At 40.1% G+C, this 17,417-nt stretch overlaps 1 protein-coding gene across 24 annotated transcripts in view; it reads left to right on the forward strand.

Annotated features, from left to right (window-relative positions):
- Positions 1-17,417, forward strand: part of DTNA (dystrobrevin alpha) — a 229,614-nt gene that overhangs the window by 155,535 nt on the left and 56,662 nt on the right. For all 24 annotated transcript variants that reach the window (XM_057397718.1, XM_057397719.1, XM_057397715.1 and 21 more), the window contains 4 exons: positions 1,243-1,456; positions 9,072-9,157; positions 10,492-10,646; positions 16,976-17,081. In XM_057397718.1, the coding sequence (XP_057253701.1) occupies positions 1,243-1,456; positions 9,072-9,157; positions 10,492-10,646; positions 16,976-17,081 (561 nt within the window). The remainder of the gene's footprint in view (positions 1-1,242; positions 1,457-9,071; positions 9,158-10,491; positions 10,647-16,975; positions 17,082-17,417) is intronic.

Genomic DNA, 17,417 nt, shown 5'->3' on the forward strand with positions numbered 1-17,417 from the left:
ATAGGGAAGAATTCCCGACTAAGTAAAACTACTATATTTTGTGTCATTATCTATCTATTATCAGCTTACATTTCCCTTCCATCAGACCATGATGTCATATTGCGGTCCAAGACAGCACCTGCAAACCAAGCAAGTGAAAATACACTGATGAGGATTAGAATTAGATTTCTCTATGCACAAAAAAAATGCATCTCCTTCCATGTACAGATGGCCCTTGATATATCATAAGATATGTCACCATGCTATGTAGTAAAATCTATACAGTAGTTTCTCTGTTTAAGGAAAGGGAAAATTTGCACCCTGAACCTCATGATCTGTTTCTTATTGACAGTTTAGTAGGACATTAGGTAGTACTTAAGATTAAGAGGGATGATTCTTTGAGTTCAGTTTTGAAATAAATCTGAATTTTGAACGTCTGTAGGTTGTTTTTGTCTTTGGCATGGTCCACTGCTTCTGGAAATGCCAGTCTGCAGCAAGCTGATCACACTGCCACAATAACAGAGCTATGCAAACAAGATATTTTGTTTGGGTACAATATGAAGGGTGATGCTGTTCTTGTAGGTAAAACCAGCCCCCATCAGCTTCAGCTTAGCGCAGGACTTTGTCTAAGAGAGACGTAACACATGGTTTGGCAAATATATTTAGAAGACACAAAATATTCTTGGGATCATTTCATTACATGTTCTTTGTTTAAATGTAGCTTGTCTACCCTGACTCCGTTACAATTCTGTTTCTGTAAAATATTTTGCTTCCATACAAATTGCTGAAAAGAATTCTCAAAATGTCAGTATGTGATAAGCACTTAGTATTCATGGGAGCTGCTGAAAAGCCCATCTGCTATGCAAATTAATATCTAAGAGTAATTTCTGAATGGGGATTCATAGAGGCATGGTTCAGAAAAACTATTAGCATATATTTACCTTCCAGTGATTTCCGTAAAATACAGATTTTTACTTGAATACATTTTTACAGTCAGGAGTGATTTCCCAAGCTGAAGTTGTACTCATTACAACTAATATTACACCATATTGTTTGTTTATTAATGGACTTGAATTTTATTTGCTCATTCCTCTACCAAGTTCAATTCTCAGTGATAGAAAATGCACTCATTAGTTCAATTATTCACGAAGCATGTCCTGTGTGATTTCGTTATTCCCCACCATCCTGTGGGATGAGGTGACTTTGTCTCAGGAGCTTTCAGGTGCACTTGTCCCCACTAACTCTTTCTGTCCTGTCCCCTAGTGCATCTTGTGGACATCTGGAATGTGATAGAAGCCTTGCGGGAAAACGCACTGAACAACCTGGACCCCAACATAGAACTGAACGTGGCTCGCCTGGAAGCTGTGATTTCAACTATCTTCTACCAGCTTAACAAACGGATGCCGACAACCCACCAGATCAACGTGGAGCAGTCCATCAGCTTACTGCTCAACTTCTTGCTAGCGGCCTTTGATCCGTAAGTCTGCCTTTCTTTCTTCCTCTCCTGAAATGATTTTACTTGCTCTGGAAATATCTTTGGAAAACAATTGATCAAGCTCAGTTCTGACCAAATAACGAGCGTGTGAATAGTGGTAACTAGGGAGAGAGCCTAAATTAAGGACCTCTGCTTTCGCTTATGCAGAGCCAAATTCAGCACAACTGTGTTTTCATCCAGTTACTCAGACTTGTTCCAGTTTATATCAAAGAAGAATTATCTACAGAAACAAATTTACATCCACTTCTAATTTGCCATGTTATTTATTGACACACCAGTGGCTGACACAACTGCAATGCCTCTGCAGCAGTGCCATGGGTTAATAGCTCATTATTTTGAAGGAGCTCATTTTCCTGCAAGTTCTTGCATCTGTAAGCAGTTTTTTTTCCCTGGCTCATGCCAGTGCAGCATGATTTTGAGACCATGACAGAGATAGGATAAAGACCCGGAGGTGATGAAATTCATGTTGTTTATTACTGCATGGGGCCTATATTACAAAGAGGACAAGTCTGAGGTAGAGCGAGCCACTTATCTTAATGAGTATACTGGGTATACATATTACAGTTTCTGAATACATAGTCATCAACCTGTAGTGCAGTATTTGCCATCCTCAAAACCAAATTACTGGAGATCAGTGTTTAGTCTGACAGATGCTGATGACCTGTGGCCTCTTTATGGCTTGTATTTTCAGTTTTCACCGGCTGAAAACACTGGCCATGACACATTCGAATAAAGGTGCCGCCTTTCTCCTCCTCCCTCTTTCCCATCCTCTCCCTTCATGGCCCCAGTGCTGGGTGTCATTGAGCACCTTTTGGAGCCAGGCCAGCCAGCAGCTCAGTCGCCATGGCAACGGGGAGAAAAGTAGATGTTCCACATGAGGAGGCTGCACTCAACCTCCCCTCCAGCCCCTCTGAGGGGAAGAAATAGAAACCAACCCGTTGTGAAGCCATAGCCTTCAGGAATATTTTTCTCCCTTCAAGGGCAATAAAAGAAGGAACAGGCTATTTATAGCACTGTGGCTGTGACAAGAACACTGAAGGACGATGAAAATGGCCAGATACATGCATGGCTGCATGCTGCAAGCAAACTGCTTCCCAGCCGATAAACACAGCAAAAGACCCAAGACTATGGAAGCAAGACCTGCAATAATGTGCTTGTTTTGTATCTCACTGTAAAGGGGTGAAGATCTCAGCTAGATGTCAAGGCTACTTGCAGCAAAATGGAGGAGAGGAATTTGCTCCCCTGTAGGGAAACAGGGAATGTGCTTAAAGGGGTAAGGTGCTTTCCCTGAAAGCATCCCATGTACTGTCTGCTGTTACCTGTTTCTGGGCTCACATCAGACCCTCCTAGAGGAGAGGAGGCTGTGACCCTCACTCCATTTGCCAAGCAGCAGCTCAGTCTGTCGTGCACTGCACGCAGGGTGCACAGGATGCACTTCCCAGAAGGACAGAGACACCCAAAGGATCCCCAGGAAGAGGCTCACAGCTCTGGGGTTGAGATAGGGACTGGCTGCTTCTCACCCCATCTTGAATGCAGCAAACATCTGGGGTGAGGTTCAGGTGCAGGCTGAAATATCAAAGTTCAGGCTTCATGAAGATGTGTGTCAACTAAATCTCTCTTTACTGTAATAGGAGATAGAGATACAGGTTAAGCATCCAATTCTCGATGTGCCCTAACATTTAGTGTGGTTCAGACTAATAACGTTTTGGTGGTTTATCAACCAGTAGTGGTCCAGATTTCCTTGTTTCTGGGAAACAAAAGAACTGTGGTGGCTCTGTATATGACAGGAACAGTGAGAGGTGCTGGGGTTAACCAGAGGTGATGTCTCTGCTGCCCATGTTCCCTCCCATCCCCTGCAGTGCAGCAGAAAGGTCCTTCTCTGAAGGCTACAAGTTGGTAGAAGGAAGAACAAGGTATTATCTTGTGATTCCACACTCAGAGGGAAGCAGTGCATTGCATATAGGGGGTGGATCTGTGAGGCAGGATGAAGTCTTTTTCTCATTCTCCCCCCATTTATAGAAACTGGACAGTTAAACTAAATTGCCTGTAGTCTTTTCTGATGAAAAAGGGAGGTTACCAACTGAATGAATAATGCTGAAATCATGACAGTTGCCTCTAAAATAATCCTGTTATCTTCGGTCTGCGTTCACTCTACTTCTTGTGTTTTAAGGAAACAGTTGGCCTGCAGAAGCGCTATACAAATTTCTAGGTTGCTACTGAGGAATTAGTTCTCATTTTTATGAATGAATATTAATATGATCACATTTGAGTCTATGAATGCAGACAACAAAAAAACCCTGAAAAAAAACCACCAGAACAGCTTTTAAGACCAAAACAGTTGACCAAGACCAAATACCTGTTCAGTATAGACAAGAAGGCTGTTCTAAGTGATCAGAGATGGTTTTGGTGTTTGTGACTACACAGAGCCGTAGCTGTTCCTGCTGTTATGTGGGCAGGTCCAGAAAAGGTTGTGCAGTTTCTCATGACCCATTTGAAATGCAAAGAAAGAGAGTGGACAAATGGATTCTCCTACTTAACGTATATGAAAGGACCATGGGGAAAAGTTAGTGTGTAATTTGTAATCTAATAATCCTACCACTGTCTCATTTATTTAGTTCTAATTAAATATATACTGCCCCATGTGTACCGTGTTTTAAACAAAGCTTCTTCCTTCATTTATAGCCTGCTGAAAAACTGTCAGGTTTCTCTCAGGGAGTATTTCCTTAGGCCTGCAACAAATATGTCTTCTCAGGAGCTAGAACCTGACTAGCAAAACTTAAGAGGAACCACAGTGCAATGCCACGGCATGTGGGCCAGCTTGCCGACTGCCTGTGCTGACCTTTCTTCCCAGTTTTTATACGTATTTTTCACAGCCTTGAGGAGTCATTAGCCTGCTTAATCCTGAAGGCAGGAAAAAGTGGGGAAAAATTATAGTGTGTCAGATTTCACTTGACACTGGGTGTGATGCTCCTTCACGTTAAGCTAAAACTGAAGTGCAGCCTTATAAAACTGCAAGTCAATGCAGTCAGAATGCACAAACAGAAGTGCTGCTCCAAGTAGTTTGCCATTAAGGTGTGAAAGCACCATGTGGCAGAGGACCGTGACAACCAGTGAGCAGAATGAGGTGGTCAGACTTTAAACTGGACAAAACCACACCTGATTTGCATTTTTAACTGCACATTAAAACTGGTCAGTAGCTTTTGCTTCAAGGTCTAAAGTGATTAACTGGCTTTATTAAATAACAGCATGTTTCCTTCACTGGCACGTGAGTACTATAAAAAGATGACAAGTTCAAACCCCTCTGAAAAATTCGTCCCAGGCCAGTGTCAAAGCCAGGGGGCTAGGTGGAACATCAGCCTCATTCAATCAAGCTGTTCCCAAAAAGACTCTTTCTAAACAGACTGTAAAATATTCTGTGCTACATCATCTTCAGCACTGACTCAGTATTGCAGTACAGCTACTCCTGCTGACTCCTCCTGACAAGAAAACAGATGATTTTTCTCTGTCCTCCTGACAAACCTGTCCCATGAATGGACCTGTGAGATCTAGGCTAGGAAACAGACTCAATTTGGCTGGAGGAGCTTGACTTCCACAAAGAGGAAGTACTCACACCCTTGTTTAATCAAATGCACATTTGAATCATACTGAGTTCAATACATGAAGATGTTCTATATCTGTTTTGGCAGTATAACTTCTTTCTCACCCATCCATTCAGAGCTGTAAAGTGTTTAATTCCCTCTCTTCTCCACCTTGGCGGATCACTGAAAGCCGTACAGGCCAGGTAGTTTTATGAAGGAAGTCCAGCAAAAAAAAATGTATTTCAGAATTTTGGTCATTATGTATTTTGCTCTCCTAAATGAAAGAATTTTGCTCAATTCCAATAAAATTTCCTCTCTGAAACCCATTTGTGAAAATGGGGCTTTGTAATTGCAGCCTTTGACATTTTGGAATTGGCTCCCCTTTATTCAGGTGGGCAGCGGGAGGCCCACAAGTAACTGAAGAAATTTCATTAGTTTCGGAAAAGATAACTTAAAGCATTGGGGGAGCACCATTCGTGCATGGTTAGTGAGAAAAATCGTATTTTTTTGATGGCCATTTCATGGGACACATTTGCTGTTTCGAAAAATGTGATATTATTTCTCTATAGCTTTCCCCAACATACGGCTGCCTTGGTATGACTGTTGCTACAGATCCTGGTACAGTGTTGTCCATTTGATATCACTCCTTACTGACCAGGAAGGCAGATTTGGGCCCTGAAGCTGGACTTAGCCTTGTATGGTCTCTGGGTTTTATCAGGTAGTCATGGGGCTTCCTTGCTCTGGGGAGAGCCTGTCTCTCTTTGCAGCTGTGCATTTGAAGAGGAAACCTGATCTGCTCTGGTGTTTAAAAGCATATGTTATTTTTTTGCCCTTTTTTTCCCCAAGTAGCAGGAGATAACCTTAAGCCTTGGTCATCATTCCCTTTCCTGAGTACTCCATCCTGTGTTGTTGCTAAGTGCACATCACCTTCAAGGTTTGCTTTTGCCATCATTTATGCTTCTAGTGCTTTTCCGTAGGGATCTGAAGAGTAACCTCAGTAAGAGAGGTGCTGTAAAAAGTCAAAATATTTTCTGGCCTCTCTTACTTCCACCACTAAAATGTATAACTCTTTGCATTAACCAGCCTAAAGCTTATTTCAGGGAGCACTGACTTTAATAGACATCTTCATGCTGCTGTAAGCCAGTGCTTCAGCATTTGCTTTTACACACCAAACCCAATGGGCCCCAGTGCTGCCAGTCAAGGGCATCTGTGCTGCTTAGATATAGCTTAGGGCACTTCTGGATCCAGATGATATTGGCAAGCCATAAACCCCATTATCTTGTCTGTTCATCAGTCATGTATATTTATATATATGTATGTGTATATGTGCGCACACACAGAGACAGATGTATGTATTTGGAGGGCAAATTGAGTTTATACTGGCTCCAGTGATGCTTTTATGAATACGAATGACTGATAAAAAATGCAGTGTCAAAACTAATCAACTCAAATTGAGAGACTGAAGAGATAAATGAAATCTTTTCTTCTATTTGGGTTCCATAACTGTTTGAGTATGGGAAAAGCCAATGGCTCTGGGGTGGAAAGCTGAAGGCCAGTTGATATGTGTCTGCCACTCAAAAATATAATCCTAATAGTAAATGTAACTAAACCTACTGGGAAAAATAATCTAAATCTGAAGCACTTCCACATGGGCTTTATTTTTAACTCTAGTTCTTCTATCACTTCTTAATAACACTGTTGCTTCCACTTAGCATTTGTTTTTCTAAAGTATAGCAACTCTTCTAAAGGCAGGTGAAAGCCTCATGGTGAAACAGTGCAGAAAAGCTCCCAAAGGTCTAAAGGGCAGCACACACAAAAAATAAAAGAGACGAAATTCTCAGCCATAGCAGTGCTAGGTCCTGGTTTACACGAATTAGAATCCAGTCAACAGAAATACAGAAGACTGGCAATTTGTATACTGTGGTTTTGATCTTATGAAGCCAGTCAAAGAGAACACAATGTAATGAGAAAGAAAATGCGCATGAAAGGCAGCATTAAAGAACATAATAAAGAGTGAATTTATTTCTTTTTGTCTGTATCTCTAGCTGATTTTCTGACAAAAAAAAAACAGAATTTTAAATGAATGTAAAGAATATTTAGAATTAATACTTAGAATCATAGGTTACACTGATGCAGAACTAAATCCAATTCACCAGACTTTAAAGATTATTAGCTAGCCAAGCTTAGGGAACTGAGTCATTTTCTGAAGTCTTGAGTACTTAATGAAGATGGGGTGAAGCATGTAGCATGCTTTAATGTACTGATATGAGTATACCACTAATGGCTATTATGTGCATGTTACTGTATTAGTCTGGTTTGTGGTGAGCAGAGAGAGAAAGTCACAGGCTCTGTGCTTTCCAGAATCAGTTTATATTTTAGTACTGATCTTCTTCATTAGCATTATGAGTGACAATCAATAGAGTAATTTCAGAAACATTGATAAAGAGCTAGATTTCTATATTCTGATGTGTTGCTATTGCCAATGCAGTTTGGCTATCTAAGACAGAATTATATATATATATATATATATATTACCAGGAAGCCTCTTACAAACATAATGTTCCCTGATACAGACTGAAGGTCGCAGAAACTCTACTTCCAAAAAATGACACAAAGCTTTATTATCTGTTCCCATCATTAGCCCTATCAGTAGAATACAGAAGGAGACATGGGTGTCATTTTGCTGAGCTCATAAATACTAGTTGACTGTCTCTTTTTTAAAGCATGATGACGTGTGCTCACTGATGTCATTAAACAGGAATATAAGAGGCTATTAAGTAATGCTAAGGAGATTGGATGACAGACAAAAGTTGCTTCAGTGCAACTGTGAACTTTTACTGCCTTATAGTCAGACTCTGAGAATTCAAAGAAGAAACTTAATTCACCATTTGGATGCCAAAAAAGGGACATTAAAAAGCAGATGAACTTACAAAAGCATGTTCATTCTCATCTTTGTTAAGGGACTGGACATAACAGCATTTTTCTTCTGCCATTCCTGTCAACACTGGACTTAATTTTGCCTAAACTGGGAGGATAGGTGTTTTAAGAGCTAAGAGTGCCTTGCGATGTGTGAAGCCATGTATTACTCACTCAGCTTGAGTATGCCAAAGTTTCTATAAGGGCAAGTAATCACCGGGGACTGTTCTGACTGTAGAGGGAGAATGAAGATAGCAAGAGGATCAACACAGTTAAGCCATTGAGTGCTTCAGAACAGTTGAAGGAAGAGTTGGCAGCATGTTAAAGGTGAACAGAGCATCCTAAGAGCACATTGAATGGTCTGACCCTTGCAGGGAGAAAAAAAAAAAAGAAGTCATTTATTTTTACCTGAAAGTGACTGGATTTACAGAAAAAAATAGATCTTTTTACCCCAAGGCATACTCCTGTGTGCATTTGACATTTAACAGCATTACACATTTTAAGTTGAAAAGAGAAATCCAGGCATAACCTCAACTTGAAGAAACCGGGGACTCTTCTGTGTATCACAAGAAATGCCCTTTGCTCATTCTGGATGCAGGTATATTCCCCTTCTTAAAGGTTCTTCGGGGTGCAGGTGTATCATTTAAAAAGCAATTGTCAGGCCTTATTAACAGGTTAAATATGCAGCTTGTACAGTCATGTGAGTCCTTTGACTTTTGCTCCTAGTGGTGTTGTTTGCAGTCTTTTAGGGACAAAGATACATAGTGCACTTAGGATAGGGACAGCATGAGTGTGATAGGTGCCTTCCAGTGCTACTGTAGCACAAATAGCAGTAATAATCATCACCTTAGTGTATAATGAGGTAAACAGTTTAACACTGAGCTTCATATACATAATAAATCTGTCCTAGATCTTTACCAAACAGTGTACTGATGTGTGTTCCCACAAAACAAACTGATTTTAAAGGTCTTATTTCTTTGTACGTCAATCCGCTTACAGTGTGCATTACAATATGTGATGTCAATTATATGCATTTTAAAAGGAAAGAGATCCATATTGTAAAATGGATGTATTAAATATGTCTACTCTTTATTTTTGAACAGGGAAGGACATGGTAAAATTTCTGTTTTTGCTGTCAAAATGGCCTTGGCAACTCTTTGTGGAGGAAAAATCATGGACAAATTAAGATGTAAGTCTTTTGGGTGATGCTTTTTACTTGTTAATCATTGTTGTACTTGGAGAAATAACAGCGCAGTTAGGAAAAGAGGGAATTAGGATAAGTTGTAGTTTCATGGCTGGGTTTTGGATTTGCACTGTATATATCTCCAAGTAAATCCTGCTAAGTGTTTGGATGAACTTCACACCAGACTTAATATTTTTGAATCCAAATTGCATATATTGAGGTTCTGATTGGTAGGGTTTAGTTTTTTTCTTTGGGATGATTGAATTCAGAGTACAGGTAAGTGCCTCAAATGTTCAACATCATGAAGCATCATTTAGCAATTTCTTCAGACTTTTTTGATAACGTCTCTTTCATTTCACACTTAGAAGTACAATATATTTATGTGCTATTTATATTTTTTCCCATAGCATATATATTAATGCCATGTATTTCTGAGAACAGATTCTCATTTCGTGGGATTTATTCCCAATTCCCCAATAGTTAAGGCACAGTTTACTTGTAGCTGCAATGAAAGTCTTTCTGTTTAGTGCTGTGATATCTATAGCTGAAGTCCAGAAAACCATTTTGACTTTTTGAACAAAAGATTGATGTCAGCCTTCAGTTTCCTCTGAGCCCTCTACCACAGCCAAAGAAAACTGGGTTTACAAACTGTTGATTAGACAAGTAAAAATCCCAGATATTAATTTAATCTTCCAGATTTGGTGCCATATTTTAATATATTATTTCTGTGTCAAAACTGAAATACAGACTGGACTTAAATGACAAAGTATAAATTGAACACAGTTCCCTAGGCTCCTTTAAGAATAGGAGTGAGGCTGAGAAACATGCATCTCTGCAGTATTTTTACACATGACAAAAAAGAAAAAAATAGAGAAGAATGAAAAGTAGTGCATTTGAAAGACCTTCAGTGCTTTGTGTCTCCAAAACAATAACTGACTTATTTATCTCATTGTCAAGGTTTGGATTTGGCATGGTAAGCTGGCAGTAGGAAAAAAGCTGATATTGCCTATCTTGTCAAATTAGATCCTTTTTATCTGATTAAATTACTGCCTTATGCCATGCATCAGACTTTGCTTAAAAAAATGACCACACACAATGAAAACAAAACAAAACAAAAAAGTAATATTTTAGTATCAAAATCAGCTACTTTATCTGTAAATTATTCTTTTTGTTTTCTATTGAGAGGGGTTATAATTCAGGATGCAGTAATAGTGGAGGTTTTCATAAGCAGAACATGTTGTTTAGCACTTGTGGTTCAAATGAGATGATACTGAATTCAGACCAGATCTGTAGCTCTCACTGAAGTTGATGTGTCTTTCCCTTGTCTTTTCCCTTTTCAGATATTTTCTCAATGATTTCTGACTCCAGTGGAGTGATGGTTTATGGCAGATACGACATGTTTCTGCGGGAGGTTCTCAAACTGCCCACAGCTGTCTTTGAAGGGCCTTCGTTTGGTTATACTGAGCAATCAGCAAAATCCTGTTTCTCACAACAGGTAAATGAAGAGTGAGGATCCTAGACACAGGATCTCAGTCACCCCTCTGAGCAGGCCAAGACTTTCTTCCTCACTTACATATATGTGCATATTCACCCAGGAAATGCATGACTGGGTGGAGGGAATGTACACTTTCCTTATCTCTGGCACATAGGTTAGGTGCCTTCAATTGGAAGCTAGTCTCTTATATGTTCCCCATATAACCATGAATGAAAGAGAGGCTTAGTCAGAAAGTGATTCAGAGCAGCATCTTAACTTATATGTTCCAAAATTGGCCTGAGGAGACTAACTTCCTAGATTAAGCACCTAAGGTAAATACTTACATTTAGGTGATATAAATACCCCAAGACATGCAAATCCTCTACTTCAGTTACTTGTTATTACTATAAGCACATACAAGACGACATGAGCATATACTGATATATGACTATATGAGACATATATGAGTAAGTATTCTCCACATAAAGCTCAACTCCTGCTGGAAAATCAAACTACGTGTTTTCCAAGTGATGGTGTATACACATAAGAATTTTAGAAGTGAGACCAAAATTGCCTTAAGCCTTTATTGAAAATGGGAGTCAGTAGTGTATTAGAATATCCCTAGTCTCTTACAGATAACATCAGTGAGATAGGATCTGGAAAGCAATGAATTAATCCTGAAGAAAATACAAGATGTTTTCACAACTAAGCAGACTGTAGGTGCACTGGGTACAGTATGTTGGCTGCACCTAATATCTAGCACTTCAAAAGATCCCATAATTGGGGCTGGTGAAAGAGAGAAAAGGGAGAATTCCTCTGGCTTTTGCCACACATCACACTATATAATTCCATAAATATAAAGTAAGGGAAGACAGTGAAACTGGGAAAATATTAGAAATAAAGTGGAATTTTACTTCTCTTTATCTTTCACTAGCTGAATGCTGATGAATAAATAAGTTGAATTGAGCAGGAATAGTGTCATTTTCATGCAAAATAGTCTAATATTTTGTTTACCCTCAGTTTCATCACTAATCAATAAGTACTCCAGTGAGCTGAAGGGCATTGTTAAAATTCATCTATGTAATCATCTCATAAATAATTTTAAATGGTAATGTTTGCATATGTGAAACTACTCTTGTTTCACAGAGGAAGTCTTACAACAGCACTTCATCTTATGTTGAAGAATTTACATAGTGAAGTGACTTTTGATAGTTTTATGTTAAAACAATAATAGAGTGCTCTTGCACAGCAAAAGTGCATTCAAGCTTTGCATGTGAAGGAAAAGAAGGTTATCAGGAGTAGTCAACATGGGTTTACCAAGGGGGAATGGAAATCCTGTTGGGCCAATCTGATAGCCTTCTGTGATGGAATGACTGGTTAGGTAGGTGAGGGGAGAGCATTGGATGTTGTCTCCCTTGACTTCACCAAGGATTTTGATGCTGTCTCCTATCACAGCCTCATAAGTAAGCTGAGGAAGTGTGGGTTAGATGAAAGGACAGTGAAATTAATTGAGAACGGGATGAATGGCAGAGCTCAGAGGATTGTGATCAGCAGCACAGAGTCTAGTTGGAGGCCTATAGCTAGCAGTGTTCCCCAGGAATCAGTACTGGGTCCAGTCTTGTTCAACTTATTCATGAGGGCTGAATGAAGGAACTGAGTGTACCCTCAGCAAGTCTGCTGATAACACAGAACTGGGAGGAGTGTCTGATACACGAGGAAGCTGTGCTGCCATTCAGTGAGAGCTGGGCAAGCTAGAGAGTTGGGCAGAGAGAAACCTAATGAAGTGTTGGGTCCTGCACCTGGGTCAGGATAACACCATGCACCAGTACAGGTTAGGGGTTGACCTGCTGGAACAGCTCTGCAGAGAAGGACCTGGTAGTCCTGGAGGACAACACGTTAACCATGAGCCAGCAGTGTGCCCTCATGGCCAAGAAGGCCAGTGGTGTCCTGAGGTGCAATTAAAAAGACTGTGGCCAGCAGGTCAAGCAGGGTGATCATGTCCCCCTCTACTTTGCCCTGGTGAGGCCACATCTGGAGTATGGAGTCTGGTTCTGGGCTCCCAGTTTAGGAAAGACAAGTAGCTACTAGAGGGGGTCCAGCAGAGGGGAATAAAGGTGATTAGGGTACTGGAGCATCTCTCTTAGGAGGAAAGGCTAAGAGAGCTGGGGCTGTTTAGCCTGTAGAAGAGTCAGCTGAGAGGGGATTTTATCGATGCATATGGATATGTTATGGGCAATTGTTAAGAGAATGGAGCCAGACTCTTCAGTGGTGCTCAGCAAAAGGATAAGGAGCAATGAACACAAACTGAAACACAAGTTCCATCTGAATATGAGGAAAAACTCCTTTACTTTGAGGGTGGCAGAGCACTGGAACAGGCTGCCCAGATAGGCTGTGGAGTCTCCCTTTCTGGAGATAGTAAAAAAATCACCTGGACTCCATCCTGTGCTTTAGCAGGGGGGCTGGACAAGATCATCTCCAGACATCCCTTCCAACCACAACCATTCTGTCAGGGATTCCATGCGTGTTGGACATGGTATCATTAAAGATTGTAAAAGCAATTTCTTTTCTTGAAATAGTGTCATTCAGGCCTCATTTTCTGTCTAAGCAGCCATCAGAAATGGCAGTTTCATTGACATTGCATCCAGATGAATGGACCAGATGTACTAAGGTACCTTAAGAAACAAAGTCTCCAAACAGGCATCAGGTGGTTTACTCCACTGTCTCCAGTTAAAGCTAACACGAGTTAGGTCTCTGACTGATGTAGGTACACAGCAGATTTAGAAAGCTGCTGTTTTGCATCTCTAGGCAGCCAGGTACTCTTGTAAAACTAGTCTAATATTTCACTTAAATTGACTTTACATAATTCTCGTTACATCCTCAGTAGCAGTGAACCAGAGTTTTGAAATGAGACTCAACATATCCCTATGGCTCTATGATAAATTATATTTACAGTCGTAGTTACACAGTAGACTGTTCTTTTACTCTCTCTTATTATTTCACTTAGCATTATCAGAAGTTAATGCCTTGGGATGAGTTTGGCTGTCTCTCTGTTGTTCTCAGTATGGAACTCACTTTTGCTTACCTTTCAGCCCCCTGATACATGGCTTCTTCAGTTTAAGGGGAGGAAAAAGATTCTTGGAATGATCTGCTCACAGTGTCAGATCCATTTCAGTTTGCATCTGAAAGGACTTTACCTGTTGCAGAAATGTTTTATTATTCCCCATTATGCTGGTTTACGTGCTCAAACCCTGTATCTTCCTCCATCTCTGAAGCACTGCTAGGTTGAATGGCTGTTCAAAATGGAAACAACAGTGCTTCCTTATCAGCAAATTTATGGAACAGAGTTGCCAGAGCAAGTGAATTAATGTTTCAGAATACAAATCTGTGGCTCAGAAAGGAGTTTCATTGCCACCACTTTCGCCATAGGTAGGATTAATGTGATGTTATGCGGTATTTGTGTTAATATCTGATGTTATTATTGTAAAAAAAAAACTTATTACTTCTCTTTTTTTATTCCAAACTGAAAAGATAGACACTAACTTCATTTTCTTAGCACTTGGCTAAGTGTTATTCCACAAACGTAGACTCCATCTGCATGTAGCGTATATTTAGAAACAGCTTTCAGTTTCAACTTTCCCAGCAGCTGAAAAAAAACTGCAGGAGGAAAATATGCCTTGTAAAATGTATGGAAATTTCTCTGCTGGTGTCCTTTTAGGGGTATGGTTCTCTCTAATACATAAAATCAGTGACCACCAGAAGGATTCACCCATAAAGCTGTCAGTGAAGCTAAGTTGCTTTACTTGGTGCAGATCAGGATTTAAATTATAGCAGCGCTCAAAAGCCTACTGCACTGTGGAAGAGCTGTTCTTGTCTCCCCTCTATTTTTGTATGTTTAGACCGGTTGTGTGTTTGCTGCCAACTTATCCGCCTTCAAGCACAGAGGGAAGACTTAGGGATACTCAGCTCTGCATACGAGTCACCAGAGGACCCTTCTTTTCCTAGACTTCATTCTGCTTTTTCTCCTCCCATTCTCATTTCTGATGCAGACAGCACAGACGTTTGCTGGGGGCATTGGTCAGCAAAGCCAGGACAAATTTCATAGACAGTCTCCAAAACAAAGATCATAGAATCATAGAATAGTTAGGGTTGGAAAGGACCTTAAGATCATCAAGTTCCAACCCCCCTGCCATGGGCAGGGACACTTCACACTAAACCATATCACCCAAGGCCTCGTCCAACCTGGTCTTGAACACCACCAGAGATGGAGCATTCACAACCTCCCTGGGCAACCTATTCCAGTGCCTCACCACCCTAACAGGAAAGAATTTCTTCCTTATATCCAATCTAAACTTCCCCTGTTTAAGTTTTAACCCATTACCCCTTGTCCTATCACTACAGTCCCTAATGAAGAGTCCCTCCCCAGCATCCCTATAGGCCCCCTTCAGATCCTGGAAGGCTGCTATGAGGTCTCCATGCAGCCTTCTCTTCTCCAGCCTGAACAGCCCCAACTTCCTCAGCCTATCTTCATACAGGAGGTGCTCCAGTCCCCTGATCATCCTCGTGGCCCTCCCCTGGACTTGTTCCAACAGTTCCATGTCCTTTTTATGTTGAGGACACCAGAACTGCACACAATACTCAGGTATTCTTTCCTGTGGGCTGAAGCTTACAGCATAGGATGCCTCTTTGGGAAGCGATTATCCACTCTCCATGGGTGGGATGATCATTCATACAACAAGCAGGTGGTAGCTGTCTGATTGGACTTTCATACTGCAGGTATTGTGGGAAAAGACAGTATTTCAGTGAGATTCAGAGCTCATATTCTGGCTATTTCTGTTCATTAAAGAGTCAAGACCATTTTCACAACTAGCCTGAATATTTTCTCTTCTCCTGGGACAAATATCTTTATATATTTCCCAGTATTTTGCAATATTTCTGCCCTAAGACTGTTAGAAAGTGAGGTGTTTTGCATTGATCACTCAGTGTGTAAGAGAAATACTGATTTTCTTTACATCTGGTGGCAATTGTATATAAATACAGCACAGACACTCCATCTGGAAATCTCGGCTCTTAGAAGCATTCTGAAACATACTGAGATGATACATGCCACTGCATAGCTGCTGTTTGCTTCCTCATGGGGTAGCCACAGTTCTCTAGCAAGTTAAAGCAGTAGCTTATGCAGTAGGATATGGAAATTTAGCAATCCCTTTGGATATGGGGATGCTACTTAAATATGCATGTTTATAAATTACATCGTCACACATTCTCAACAGGGCTCAATATTTTTGCATCTTAATTTTATTTTAAAGGAACGCTCAGTTGCTAATTTCTTAAGGACTCTCTGTCCTTGACAACGCAGTAGGTCTGTACTTTAGTAAACACTTAGGTAATCCATATACTTCATAGGAAAGAGCAGGTATTTACGGTTGAGGTATCTCAGGCCTATAGCTCTGAAAAAACCCAAATGAACTAAGATTTGCGATGACTTTTTCCAGACACCTCAGAAACTTAAGGCCATAGATTACATTTTTAAAATCAACAGGGATATTTTAGAGTTTAAATCTCTTTGAAAGGTAAAAGGGATCTTGGAGTGCTTACAGGTGTGGAGTGTTTAGGAACAGTTGCAGTCCCTCCATGTATGCAAATACAACATGCCGCGATCAGACCTCACGTATTTAGTTATAGTTTATACTGTAACTTATAGTATAAACTATAAGTTATGCAAGCAAATGCAACATGCCACAATCAGATCTCATGTATTTAGTTATACTTTATACTATAACTACTATAGTTTAGTTATATATTATAGTTGCCATCACTCAACAGACAAGCATAGTTTCTTAAATTACAGTAACACAGTTGCCAGTGATGATCTGTCCTTACCCTATATTTGGTTTGAAACTGTACACCCTTGTCATTATTTTCTTTCATTTTCTTTGTTGGAGAACCATCAGTCATTCTCCTCGGTGACTTTTCATATGAAAATTTGTAGTATATAGTGTTACTCTACATGCGCTTGTACACATTATGTGGTAACTGAAAACACATGAAAACATGAGGAGCTGAATGCCAACCTTATTCAAAAAGCATCTTCAGGCATTGATTTTAGAACACAGTCTTGAAGTGAGTGGGAGCTAGGTGTATCTAACCCATTCATCAGCAATATACATTTTAACTACTAAAAATAGTCCAAGAAAGATTTGCTGGTACCTCTTGTTCTTTTTAGTAAGCCAGGGCTAGAAGCCCACTCTGTCTGAAACTCCTTTCCAAATGTTTCTGTAAGGACAAGATAAAATCATTTTGATATGTCTAATTATTGATTTTTTTTAATGTTTATTTGCTTGTTTGAACAGAAAAAAGTCACATTAAACACTTTCTTGGATACTCTCATGTCTGATCCCCCACCACAGTGTCTAGTGTGGTTACCACTTCTGCATCGACTGGCAAATGTTGAAAATGGTAAGTAAGAGCTGCTGCCAAAAAACAGTTACAAGAATAAACTTCTGTGTGATATTTTTCTCACTCTGTAGATGGTTTTGCAGGAGCTACTGTGCTGGGTTCATTGACTCCATGTGCTCTTCTTACAGTCACTAGTGAAGTATTTTAAGAATCCTGTTGGTCATTCAGCCAGAAATTTGGTTTCATTTCAGGAAATTATCCTGACCATGTCCTCTCCTCCTGTGCTCTGGATAAGCAAAGAGTAATAGGACCTGGTCCATTCACATACTTACATTCAATAAACTGTCAAGGCCACAACTTTTATTAGCTATGACATATGGCAGCAGAGAAGGAACA

The sequence above is a fragment of the Pezoporus wallicus genome, unplaced genomic scaffold, assembly GCF_028554395.1.
Source record: "Pezoporus wallicus isolate ANWC-B61680 ecotype Strahan unplaced genomic scaffold, APGP_CSIRO_Pwel_v1 contig_227, whole genome shotgun sequence".
Classification (NCBI taxonomy): Eukaryota; Metazoa; Chordata; class Aves; order Psittaciformes; family Psittacidae; genus Pezoporus; species Pezoporus wallicus.